Genomic DNA, 13,549 nt, shown 5'->3' with positions numbered 1-13,549 from the left:
CTTTTTTCAGAGACTTCAATATATAAATGCTGGCTCTTTGCCTTTCTTTTATATCTATCATCAGATCATAAAAATGCACTAACATGTATTTTTAATTAAAATGTTTTTAGATTGCTTTTAAAAAGGTGGTATTGATTCATATTTCTACCTACACTTATGTGTCATAGTATCCTGCTAATATGGGAATATCTATGTCATGAATGTAAATGGATAGCTCATTACTGCTTTAATTTGCTTTCCTCCAACTTCTAGTAAGTTTGGGCATCTCTTCAGTTTGTCAGTCATTCTGATTTTTCATCTGCTTATTCCTGGCTTTTGACAATTAACTGTTGTATAGTTGATCCCCCCCTTTTTTTTAATAAAAACTCTTGGTGTATGCGGGTACTAACCCTTGTCTTTTGCTTTGCATTTTCCCCACTATATTGTTTGTCTGAGGGTGTGTATTAAAATTTCCAATCTATTGCTCATCTGAGTCTCTCCCTAGTTCTCACAGTCTTCATAGAATCTAAGGCTTTATTGTTAGTTCCATATACATTTACAATCATTATATCTTCTTTAACTATTATTCCCTTTATTAGTATGCAATGTCCTCTTTTACACCATTTGATGTTCTGCATCTTAAACTTCATTTTATAGTATATATCTTTGACCTCTATTTTCCACCTTTCCATGTTGCTGTAGGCTATGGGGCTTTTACCTTCTTCTCTTGGTATGCTCATTCTGGGGGATTTAGCTGCCTTGTAAGAAGACTGAGACTATTATGCTGGAGAGACCATGAGTAGCTGCCGACACCCAGCATCCACTGCCTGTCATGAGAGTGAGCCATCCTGGACATACAGTCCAGTTGAAACTTCAGACAACTGCAGTCCAGCTGATATCTGATGACACTTACGTGGGAGACTCCTAGTGAGAACCTCCCACTGAGCCCTTCTTGAATTTACAACCCACAAAATCATGAGTATAATAAAAGAGGATTTTTTAAGGCAATTTATTACACAGCTAAGACTACCAGGTCACCATGTTTTCCTCTCATGCTGCTATTCAGTGAAGAGTGTTTCCTTCTATAGGTATGAAAGTTATACCTTTTATTTACCAGTCTTCTATGTATTACCTTCAACTTGCTAAGATCCGTACTTGTGCTTAGTTTCCTCATCAAGTTATCATTGTTTATTTAAACATTAATATGATGCTAATGTGAGACACTATTCGAAGGTCTTTATATTTTGCTTGTTTAAAACTCACTAGAATCCTATGAGATGGGTGCTAGTATTATCCTCATTTTGGATAAGGAAATGGAAACAGAGAAAAGTAAGTATTTTGCTCAAGCTCACATAGCTAGTATTGATGGAACAGAGACTGCAATTTAGGTAGTCTGGTTGGGAATTCAGCATGATAAGTACCGTGCTATGTCTGCAACTTCTCCCCAGAAAAGACAAATGTCTAAGCATGCTCACCTCACCTGATTCTTATACTCACTCCCATGGTGTCTGTATTTAGATTAATTCTGGGCTGTTTTGAACCCACATTTTCCTTTTGTTCAATTTTTGGAAAAGAGGGTCTTTGCTTTCATAGATCACAGCAAAGTCCTCTAAGATACTTAGTCACCCTATTTGACAAGTCTCTCATACTGGCCTCTTGGCTTTATATCTCTTCTTGATGAAGAACTTAGGATAAGCAACTAAATCTTCATGTTCTACTGTACACAATACTTCAGTCACTGTCATGTTGAGTGGAATAAAAAAAAAATCACCTGAATTTTTTTCTAAACATTTCTCTTTCTCAGTGGTTTATTAAGCTCAATTTTAGATTCCTCCACAAGTGGCCTCAACTTAATGCCTTCCCTACAGTACACCCTCCACGCACTACTCCTTGTTGTAACAGACTTCAAAACACTGAATTTAAGAAAATGAAAGTAAAACAAAACAAACTTTGCATGCTCTTTCTACCTTTCTCAGTGGTGATTACTGCCATTCATACAGAATTTATTTTCTTTCCTAGCTTTTATGTTTGTAATTTTGAGGAAACCAATAGTAAAATTCATAGCAAATACAAAAAGCAGAAGAAATCCATTCTCTCTCTCTCTTTTTTTTCAGAACACATCATGCTTATAATTAGATTGAGTACCTTAGGTGGAAAGCCAGTGGAACCAGTGCATCCCTTTTTCCTTAAGGTTGGTGTGTGAACTGGAAGTGGAGTAGAATCTACAGTCTGAATCCCGGGGGAAAGAGGAAATAAATGTCATAAAACACTCCATCTATTTCAAACATCACTAGAAATAAATCAATGTAAATACAGCCAAACAAAACACAATAAGAAAAAAACATATTAATGAAGCTAAAATTCTTAGTGTTGATAATTTAAACTTCTGCCTACAATATCTACAAATTGAATAAAATTTACAAATAGCTACAAAACAAAATTATTTGTTCAATTAGTAAAAATCATTTCAGTCTGGAAATTTAAAAATAAGTAACTTGGAAAAGAGAATCTACAGAAGAACATAAGAAAGTCATAACATGTAGCCTACATAAAATGATGATATTAATTTTCAAGTTCAACTGAAAGTGTCATAATAATTCTATCAAGTATCTGAGTTTTTAGCAAGATTTATAATCAAAATTTTTAGAATTCTTTTCACTCCTTGACCTCTATATACAGAATGCATATTATATATATGGAGTACAATTCTGTGGATTTGTGTGCATGTATGCAGAGAGAAAGAAAAAGAGAGCAAGACAGTGAGAGAGAGAGAGAGAGAGAGAGACAGAGATACAGTGACTGATTGATTGGTGGGATTTTTGTTAAGAAAGTGATTTCCAAGGAGTTAGGTTATTTTATATTATTTGCAGTAAGAACTGACATAGAAATTTAGTTACTAGTCATATCTTTATTCTCTGGAGTATTATTGTAAGGTATTTCTTTGAATGAAAGGAACTGGTGATTTTACTGGATGTTATGGTGGGAGAAAAGAGACATCAATTAATTAGCAAAGTATAGAAAAAAGATATGAAGAATGACTTCCTTTTAGGACGCTAAGCAAATAAACAAGAGGAAATAATGAGCTTTGCATAAAGTTATAGAATATTCTAAAATATTAAGATAAAAATGGTTGGTCTCTCTTTGCCTTTGTTACTACATAACCTCCAAAAACAGAATATTTTATATACATGATAGCCTTAAAATGGAATTCAGATAGGTTTCTCAGAGTTTTCTACTTAGCTGTGAATTTAGTTCTAATTTAAACTTATTTTTAAATAGCTTGAGTACTGAACCCAATTTATAATTTAACATTTAAAATAAAAGTATGAAATAAAAGAATACTGAAAGAATACTGAAAACCTACACGAAAGTTAATAAAGAGGAATTCTTTATTCCTATGGATTCCAATTCATAGGAAACAAAGTTGTCACTAGAATTTACATAGAAAGTCCAAGAGAAGTTTAGAATTAAAAAGAGTGAATACAAGATTGACAGAATTCATAAAGAACAGCAATGCCTAATTTAGAAAATATATCTTAAAAAGATTCCATTCACCACAGCAATACAAACTTTAAGGTACCTAGGAACAAATCTAACACGCAATATGGAGTATATTCATGAAGAAAATAATAAAACGTTATTGAAGGATATAAAAGAGTATCCAAATAATATGCATACCATGTTCATAGATGGAAACACTCAATATCACAAAGAGGTCAAGTCTGCTTAGATTAATCTATAAATTAAATCCAATCAAAAGTTTCACACAGAATCTATAAATTGAACCTAAACATCATACGTAAAACTAATGGGTCAAGAAGTAAAGGAAGAAAAACAAGGTACATGGGAGCGGATGACCGTACCGGGTATCAGGAATTAATTTAAGGCTACAATAATTAAGACAATGAAATGCTGGTGCAAGAAAAAACAAAAAGAACCATGACAGAGAATAGAGAATCCCCAAACAGACTCATTTACTTAAAGCAGAGGTAGCTTTACAAGTCAACGGGGGAAATACAGGAGAGTTGGTTGTTCATATGAGAAAAAATAGACTAGAACCCCATTTCCCATAATACATAACAACACATTTTAATCTGATTAAGGTTCTGAACATGTAAAAGCAATTTTAAAACTTTTAGAAGAAAATATGGAAGAAAATCTTTATGATTGCTGCATAGAAAAGAATTGTTTTAGAAAGACAAAAAGCAGAAGTCATAAAGGATTAAGACTGATAAATACAAGTAAAATAAAAACTGTTGCAAGACAGAAAGATACCATAAATAAAATTCAAAAACAAGCCACAGACTGGAAGAAAATATCTGCAATGCATATAGCCAGCTAGGGATTAAGAATATATTAAGGACACTTACAAAACAATAGGAAAAATAATTCCATAGAACAACGGACAAAAGACATAAACAGGCAAATCACCAGCAGTCAATAAACATATAAAAAGATGCTAAATAACACTTGAAATCAGAGAAATGCAAATTAAAACAAAAATGCCACTCTATACCCATCGAATAGACAGAAGTTAATGCCTGAAAGTACCAAGGATTGGCAAGGATGTGAGGAAATGGGGAACTCACTCACACACTGCTGGTGGGAGTGAAAACTGGTCCAACCACTGTGGAAAATAATTTGACAAGATCTAGTTAAAGTTGAAAATGTATATACCACACAACTCAGTAATTCCACTTCTTGGTATATATGCTAAACTAACTCTGCACATTTGCAAAAACAGACAGCTATTAGGATGTTCATGTCAGCATTGATTGTAACAGTAAAAAATAGGAAACAAACTAAATATCCAATAGGAGAATGGATAAATAGTTGTAGTATATTAATACAATGAAATATTATGCAACAGTTATAATGAATGAACTCAATAGACACGTATCTGTATGAGATGGAGACAGTCTTTGTGTAAAATTTAAACGTACAACAATACTATTACATATTGTTTATGGATACAAATGAAATAAACATGTAAAACTAAGGAAGAAAGGGTGTATTTCAGTTTCAGGGTATTTAGATACGTCTGGGAAAGGAGAGAGGGGAATGGTATAGGGAAAGGTATTTCAACTGTATAGAATATTTTCTTTTAATACAAATTTGAAAAAAATGGGGCAAAATGTTCTTATCTGTAAAATCTGTAGACGGTGCTTACATGGATATTCATGGTATTATTTTCTGTATGCCTGAAATACTTTAACAGTAAAATAAAAAAGCATAAACTCAAAACATTTAAACAATGATAATCTAAAAAAAGCAGAGGGTATCATCAACTTAAACTGTCTCAGACAGTCTATCACAGGGTTGGAAAAAACCAAGTCAGAATCTGACTACAACTCATCCTTCACTTCAGACAGCTTTCCAAATGGGACTATCTGCTTCTATTGGAATGCTAGACACAGTTCTGATTATCAAATGGGAAGCAAAGGAGTCATGCCAGAATTGTAATGCTGAGTAAATAATCAGAACTTCATCTTGAGGCAGGATGGCATTCACAGGAATAATATACCCTTTTGACTTGTTGAGAAAATGATCTCTACTGGGAAAATTGGCCAACTGCCTGTTTAAAACCATTGAATTACATAAGATGCAAATATAACACTGTTTTTGTACTATTAAGAAGCATCATTTCGTTAAATGCCTGTTGCTGATTAGCAGAATAAACCATTCAGTTGCTAGCAGTGGTTAAGTTTAAGTTCTACTTACGAAGTAACAGTTATGTCATGTCTGATTAGATTTATTAAAAGGATTAAAATATGAGAATGCACCTGACACTGCCACGTGCCTACAGTCTGTATCTGGTAACTCCAAAATCTACATAACTCTGTCTTCTGTACTATACAGCTCTTAATCTAAAATAAAGACTACTCTTAAAATTAAATAAAATTTTTGTCTATTTCAGGTTGAATTTTGGGGGATCATTTTCTGCTTTAGTTTTATAATCCTATCTATATTACCAATCAAATGTAATGATCTCCAATATACTGTGACTTACTACACAATACATTTGATTAAGAGAAGAAAATCAGATTTCACTTGTTTTTGCAAGTCCCTCTTTCCTGACACAAGTGAAAAGTCGGGGAGCAAGACTGCTCCAATGAGGCACCTTAACTGGCTCAGCTTCACTAGATGTGGAAGGAGATGTGGACCTCGACTGGATGTAAAACTTGACGTTCGGATTCCGTACATATGTGTTCTCAACGGGATCAGTCTAGGAAAATAAGTCAGGAAAAACAGAAACCCAAGAAATCACTTTTAAACAATGTGCAGCTCTTAGTAAATTTCTGTAAGGCATGATCACGACAACATTTCCTGAGAAAGGAGGATAATAAACTGTAATTTGAATATTCACATTAGGGATGTGTCATTATACAAAAGCATAACCACTAGCTTTAATGTAAACAGAGGTTAACAATGGTTAACAAAATGCTACAATCTTCACCCTTGAGCTCCTACTTTGAGCTACTGTATGTTCTTTACTTGTATTATACAAAATAAATCAGACCTGTGAAATACATGCAGAGTACTTAATAGGGATAATTTTGTCTTTAATAAGAATGAAATTTGGTTCTCTACCAAGCATAAGTTCAAAGTAAAAGAAACTAACCTATCAGTTCTTGTCACTATATTAAATTCCCTTTTTATTTTGCAGCAGTAGAAATACCAGAATTTATATTCAGTTGCACCCTTTCAACCTAGTGTTTTTAGAAACTGAAAATGCTGTGGATTAAAAGTCAGCATAACAGATCCTGTGGAGCACACTGACTGATGATATATTCAGTGTGGCAATTTTCAAAATTATCAGGATTGGGTTTTTTAAATGAAATGGAATGAAGGCAATTTGGAAAGGTTAAGGTATTTGTTTCAAATATGTTGTACAGCAGGAACAATGCTTAGATTAGCATTAATTGTAAATCAGCATTTATTGATTTACAAATCAATAAAAGGAGCAATCAGCTTAAAAATTTTAAATATGAACTCAAAATGTTTTTAAGTTTTTCTTTATTATTATTATGGTTACTGTTTTAGGCAATGGCTAGTAGGCCAGCAAACACTGGAGTAACCCATTGCTGGTGCCCATCTGTGGCCTCCCGGGGTGGTGGGCATGGGCAGGTAGTCTGGCTAACCACAAGGCAAGACTTTAGTGGGGCTGACTAACATGGACACCAGCCAGGCCTTAAGCCTTCAGCTACTGGATTCAAGAGAAGTGGGGAGAGATGCCTAAGGGCATCTAGGGGACTTGGAGCAGCACCTATGACTAACAGCTAGGGAAGTAATTCATATTTAAAAAACTGGAATTATTGAACTGATACACACCGGCTGTATGTCAGCTCTCTGTGTGTGATATAGCTTATTTCATAAGACCAGCATGCCTTATGAGGTGGGACAGCCAGGCCTGAATTCTGTCTCTTGACTCCAAACTCAGTACTCTTTTTGTGGTATCAAGGCATCTCTACAGTAGAGGTATTCAAAGCAATTTAGTGATCAGGGAGGTTGACAATGAACTTTGATCAGGAATAGGAGAGTCAAAGAAAGAAGAAAATGGACCCAAGACAAATTTTGCCCAGTTTATAATTTTACTGAAGGAGAGCCATGGAGTAGGCTATCAGTCTAAACTGTTAATCTGAAATATGACTCTACGCTGAGAATAAGGCAGAAATGTCTTTTATTTTCTAAAAATCTCCTTCTCGTTTCCCTAAGATTATATAAATTGCAAGCTGAATAAAAGTTCGAGGGGGAGTGGGTTCAGTTAAAATGGAATTGATAAGCAAAGCATTATTGATATATTTTATACTAATAAGAATTTAAAACTGACTCAAATAATCTAGAGTTAATGATCTCATCAAGTTTTAAAGAAGTGTCCAAGTACGGGACTTGCTATGTGTACAAAATTGGGTTATTTCAAGAAAATTTAAGATTCTGACTTGTCATACAAAAGCTTTTTACCCATAGCTTAATTAAAAGGCATAAAACCAAAAGTTCCTATGTGAAGCCTAATGCTATGTTAAAAAAAAAAAGCAATAAAGAGAATTCAGAAACAATTTGGTTCTGTATTAGTCGAAGTAGATTTTAAAATAAGACAGTGAGCAAGACCATGAAAATTTTCTGGCAGGAGAAAATTAATATAGTTAATATAGTGGCTTTGTACCTTTAGGTCCAACTACTTCAAAAACTCTTCAAAAATGGGAAAGGCAAGAGATTGTTGTTTCCAATAATACTGGCTAAAATTTTAAAGCAGACCTGTTTTTGGTGCCATGTGAAGACATGCTGATGGAAGTTGAGCATATTGTTTCATATACTTTCTTGTGCTGAAATTAGAACACACTGCCTTAAAGCCATTCTGCCAATATGTACTTTAACGGGAGGTTTACTCAAGAAAATCACCAATTCTAAAAATCATGTTGGTCATCAAAACATTTACTAGCATGTTTCATGACCCTACGAAAATGCGACATTATGACAATGTGATACTGGCAAAGAAAAACTACCACAGTTTAATCCGTGATTACACAAATCAGTGATTTTTAAGGAATGACTGAGGCTTTTAGTGCATACTTCACTGGCCCTTCTGAAGAATTACTGTCATTTTATAAATCTTTTTCTCCTAACAAGTTTTTACTCATCAATAAAATGAAAGAAAACAACAGAAATGAGGATAAACTTTTAAATGATTTTCTTAGCTGAAGGAGGTTAAAATTGGTTATTTAGAAGTATAAAACATTTAAATTTAAAAAATAAACCATCCTAATTGTAGCCAGAGTAACAAAAATTCCCACACTAGCTTTTTGTAGCTTTATGCTCTTAAAGCAAAAATAGATTCCAGAGATTGAACAAAATCAAGTTAGTTTTGTTAAATAAAATTAAAAATAAGAAATATTAAAATAATATTTTGAGATGGTATTAACTGACCATATTAAAGAGTTGAACTATGCCATTTACAATGATACTGAGATTTAAAAAAGCCCATGCATATATAAGTGAAGTTTAAAAATTACCACTTTAGTTTCCAAGTGTGTTTCTCATAAAGACAAGGACACAAAAGTTTGGTAAAGATGAATAAACTCATGGCAAAAAAGTTTTGAATATCAAACTCTAAAAAAATTTCCAGGTCTTTTAGAAGATTCTAGTAGAAGCTAACAGCTAATTAGATTAATAGACTAATACTTTATTTCCTTCCTGGATTACTACCTGTGTTAACAGTATCTTAAAAGGTTACCAATAACAAGAAAAATACAATAGCACTTAACATATTTTCTTATCAAAGTGTTAATGATCACCAACACGACCATGGCTTTCAAGATGTTACTAATTTTCTCCATAATTACATGCTTACAAATGCATTTATAATTGATGGTTTATTCTATCCACTAAAAAATAATTAATTTTACTAAACTTTCAGAATACTTAATGACTATATGCCAGGATTTGCAGACAGCCTAAAATTAATTTTAATAATTAATTGGCAATGATTCAGATATATGACAGCAAAGCAATTGATTAATAGCATATTAGTTATTTTTACCTTTGAAGCAAATATAATCATTGTTACATTAAAGCCAAGGAAGTTAGAAAATTCTTTGGGTTATAAAAAATTATAGCATTAAATGTAAGCAATGACTTAAATTAATAATTCAGGAAAAGCTAATAAATATGACATACATAAATAGTAGAGATATTATAATTCATAATTGGGTTTAAGATTATGGAAATAATAATAAATAATAATGAAAATAATAAGTAGCTAATATTAATTGGACATATATTATATTTTGATATTATCCAAAGGAAGATCTTGGAAACAAATCTTAAATAAATAGTATAAGCAATTCATTTAATATTTCTAAACAGCAATCTACTGAGAAAAATAAGGAACATCTTTATGTAAATGTGACTTTTTTTTCTATTTTTTGGTTAACTAATTCTTTCTTCTAAGTAAACATGCTTTAAGGAGTTATTCTGATGAATAGGCATTAGAAACATCTACTATAATGTCATTTTTCTTACTGATCTACTGTTTGGGGAAAAAAAGGCAGAAAAACTGAATATCAGCATTCTGTCCACAATGCATAACATTATCATGTATAAAAAGTCCATAGCATTTCCTGAGTTTATTAGGACTTCTCTACTGAATTAGCCACAAAATGTATTTTTAGAGCAGTATGGTAAAATAGAAGTTTTTCTCCTGCCCTGGCTCAGATTTGATTTTTAGATAACCCACTAATCAAGAATTTCTCAAATTATGCAGTATGGTCCTCCTATAAATAATAAAGACCAAAATTACTTATTTTGAATATGTCTCCACAGGTCTTTTCTATTCTAAGAATAATTATAGATTTGAGCAAATGCAAGTAGCAAAACATTTGTATAAGAAAACTGGTTTTACAATAAAAAGATACCAAGATTGGATATGGACTTGATACAGATTAAAAAATAGCTTACATCTAACATGTTTCGTATTGGTAAATATAAAACTCTAACAGAAAAAATCCAATTTCCATCAATTTTCTTTATCCTTTAGCTAGAAGTATTTTGGAAACAAAGTGGCAAGTAATCCAATCTTTTTATATTCAGAAACACTTTATAAACTCAAACTTTTAGTGATAAAGTTATTTTCATTAATTAAGCTTATGACTAAAAAACAGTATTATACTATATCATCTGGACAACAGTAAATACATCTTATCATTTGAAAATAAATCATAAGTTACTGAAGGTTATGGCTAATAAATGTATTCTTATTAGTTACAAATGATACAACATTTCTTTTTATGAAAATTTCTCCTTATTTTCAATTTACTGATTTGAATACCTACTTTGGAGAATTTACAAATTTTCTTAAAAAAACATAAAAGAAAGTTAGCTCTGCTTTAAACTCTAAAGGAATTATCTAAAAGACACTCATTATTTCTCACTATTAGTGAAAACCCTATGAACCTTTCCACAGTCACTCATATTCAGACATTAACAATCATATTAATAACAAATCTTTCTTATACTGTAATTAATTAAACAACACCACTTATAAAGAACATAAATATTCAAATTTTAAATGAGGCTTTAGAGCACATTGGAAATAAAAATATATACCTCACTTATATGACATTTCACAGTCACTTAGAGAATTTTAAATTTATGACAGTATTATATATATATTTCTTATCTAAAAACACACTATGTAACATAAAATTGTATGCCATTGTTAGATTCAAGGCCACTGTTAGGAATGGTAACTATTTGTGTCCTACTCAATATATGGATGTTCCCAGGAACTAGTGAGGTTCCTCACTATTCTATTACTAACTGTCGAAAAATTGGTAATTCTTCAATCATCTTCCTCATAAACATTACCACTTTTCAGTAGCTTATCTGTCAAATACTCAATAAATAAAAAAAATTAAAGGAAGCCTGGAAAGCAAATTACCAAGCCTATCACATCTGCAATAAAAAAAATCACATATAATTATAAGTCAATAGGCTCTGGTTAAGTGTGGCTTGTTTATATCCTACAGAATAAATACATTTATAATTTGGAATAACACAGACTAAAGAGCAGGGGCCTTATAACAGCTGTTTCCCTCAGAAAGTCTTCCTTGTTTCAGACTCACATAAATATCCTGGGTGGCCAAAGCCCTACAAGTCTACAAAGCAAGAGACATGATTATTCTACGATAAACTGAACCAGAAAAATAAAACCTCTGTGAACGATAATCTTATTCAAAAACAGATAGCTAAAAATGTAGTCAATTCACAGCCTGATGATTTGAACCTAACATAACTGGGCAACAACATTTTGGTCTTCCCTTCTAGAGGTTACATGATATAATTAATACATACTCAAATTGGATAAATCCAAATACTCAATGGTTTTAACTCTCTACAAATGTCAAAATAATTAGTAAGTCAGCTGACCAGCAATCTTTTCATAAACTTCATCAATTAATGAGGTATCAGTTGAAAGTTGGGGTTTACTGGCCATACCACCAGTATCTGAATTGCTTATTCATTTTTAGACAGTAGTTTGGAAATATGTGCTATATTAGGACTAATCATGTTAATTTTACAATCAACTCTTCATCACACCAGAAAGGTAACAGCACAGTATGCAGTGGGTTACTCTACTGCTTCTCATTCATTCCCTGATTTAGAATTTTCCCAGTCCAAGAAGTCTGGATATAAGGTGTTGATTAACATCAATGATCATGAAGCTGACAAGTGAAAATTTAAAACCTGTGTCTATGACAGATTTTCCTTTTAAATGTTATTACTTACATTGCACATGAAAACCAGAGCAAAGAGTGTCAGCTAGCCCACTGCTTCTCAACTAGTGAGTCTGAATGTATGTATGTATATGGGTGCTGGGGTGGAGGCTGGTTTAGAAAAATTTGAGACCTTTTCATAAATAGATTCCCCATTCTAGGCATATCAGAATCTTGCAGGATACAGGCTGACCCATTTAAGACTGAGAAACACTGACCGAGCCTTAGCATACGAAGATGTTTATAGTTTGTTGTCAGTACATATATTGAGAATGCTATAAATATTTTTAAAATCTTGGCAATATCTTAGACCATAAATGACTTATTACCAACATCACTGCCTCAAATCTATAAATATAAGATATTTGGGCATATTACTTTGAACTACATTAAAAAAATCAAAGATTTCTCCAGAACTGATTTACATAAACTTATAGTCAGTAACTTGTCCCAAATCTTTTTGAGTTTTGCATAATATGAATTATCAATTTTTCTTTCTACGTAATTAAAATTTCTAAGACTCTCTACATAATTGCTTACATCAGACTGTTACTTAGAAACTAATTTACTTTGTACATGACCAATTTGGAAGTATACTTTAGGATCAAAACTTTACCCAATCAAAATAAAAAAAGATACCTTAAAGTTTCAGTAGTTTGGTTACAGAAATTTATATGAACATTCCTAAAGCTTTGCGGCCAAAGCCAAAAAAGAAAAAGAAAAGGAAAGAAAATACAGAAAAGCAGAATAGCAATAGCAGGAGCAGCAGCACAAAGCATGCAATAAATGTAATAATACATCACAAAACGGTAGCATGTACTGCAACCACAGGCAAAAAGGATAAGAGGGTAGAGGGCATCGGAATGGCACACAAGGTGCAATATAGTCTCTTACACGTCTGCCTTTGCTAGCTGGAGTACAGGATGGAGAGCGCTTCAACAAAGAAAGGAGAATACTACGTTACAAATAACTTACACGCATGATTCTCAATGACTAATACTGTATTAACAGACAAAATATATAAACAGACATATAAAGACATTTTTGATAGGTTGAAAGTACATGTATTTTCAGGAAAAACTGGAAAATAGGAATGTAAAGAAATAGTTGCTCAGGCTAGGTCTAAGAGTGGTAACAAAATTTCCATTGGACCTTGCGCAGTGACCCACCAAATAATACTCCATCAAGCTATGGTCAATTTTTTTTTCTGTAAAGGCTGGTAGTGGCAACCATACGGGAGCACAAAAAGGATCTAAACAATTCTGATTTAGTGCTAGTTAGTGCTTAATAAAATATTT

General features: G+C 32.4%; 1 protein-coding gene across 11 annotated transcripts in view; it reads right to left on the bottom strand.

The window, feature by feature from the left end:
- The window catches only part of CDC42BPA (CDC42 binding protein kinase alpha), a 233,565-nt gene that overhangs the window by 39,508 nt on the left and 180,508 nt on the right, over positions 1-13,549 (bottom strand). For 6 of the 11 annotated variants that reach the window (XR_012063552.1, XM_015234802.3, XM_006198817.4 and 3 more), the window contains 2 exons: positions 6,101-6,205; positions 2,125-2,208 (listed from right to left, as the gene is read on the bottom strand). Coding sequence is in view for 10 of the 11 variants with exons in the window: in XM_015234802.3 (XP_015090288.1) it covers positions 2,125-2,208; positions 6,101-6,205 (189 nt within the window). In the remaining variant the exon portion in view is untranslated. Of the gene's footprint in view, positions 1-2,124; positions 2,209-6,100; positions 6,206-13,145; positions 13,185-13,549 lie in introns of all 11 variants that reach the window. The other 5 variants (XM_015234804.3, XM_015234806.3, XM_006198818.4 and 2 more) reach the window with 2 other exon arrangements.

The sequence above is a fragment of the Vicugna pacos genome, chromosome 23 (genome assembly GCF_048564905.1).
Source record: "Vicugna pacos chromosome 23, VicPac4, whole genome shotgun sequence".
Lineage (NCBI taxonomy): Eukaryota > Metazoa > Chordata > Mammalia > Artiodactyla > Camelidae > Vicugna > Vicugna pacos.
Note: the sequence above shows the minus strand (reverse complement) of the source record. Positions and strands in the feature narration are given on the sequence as shown.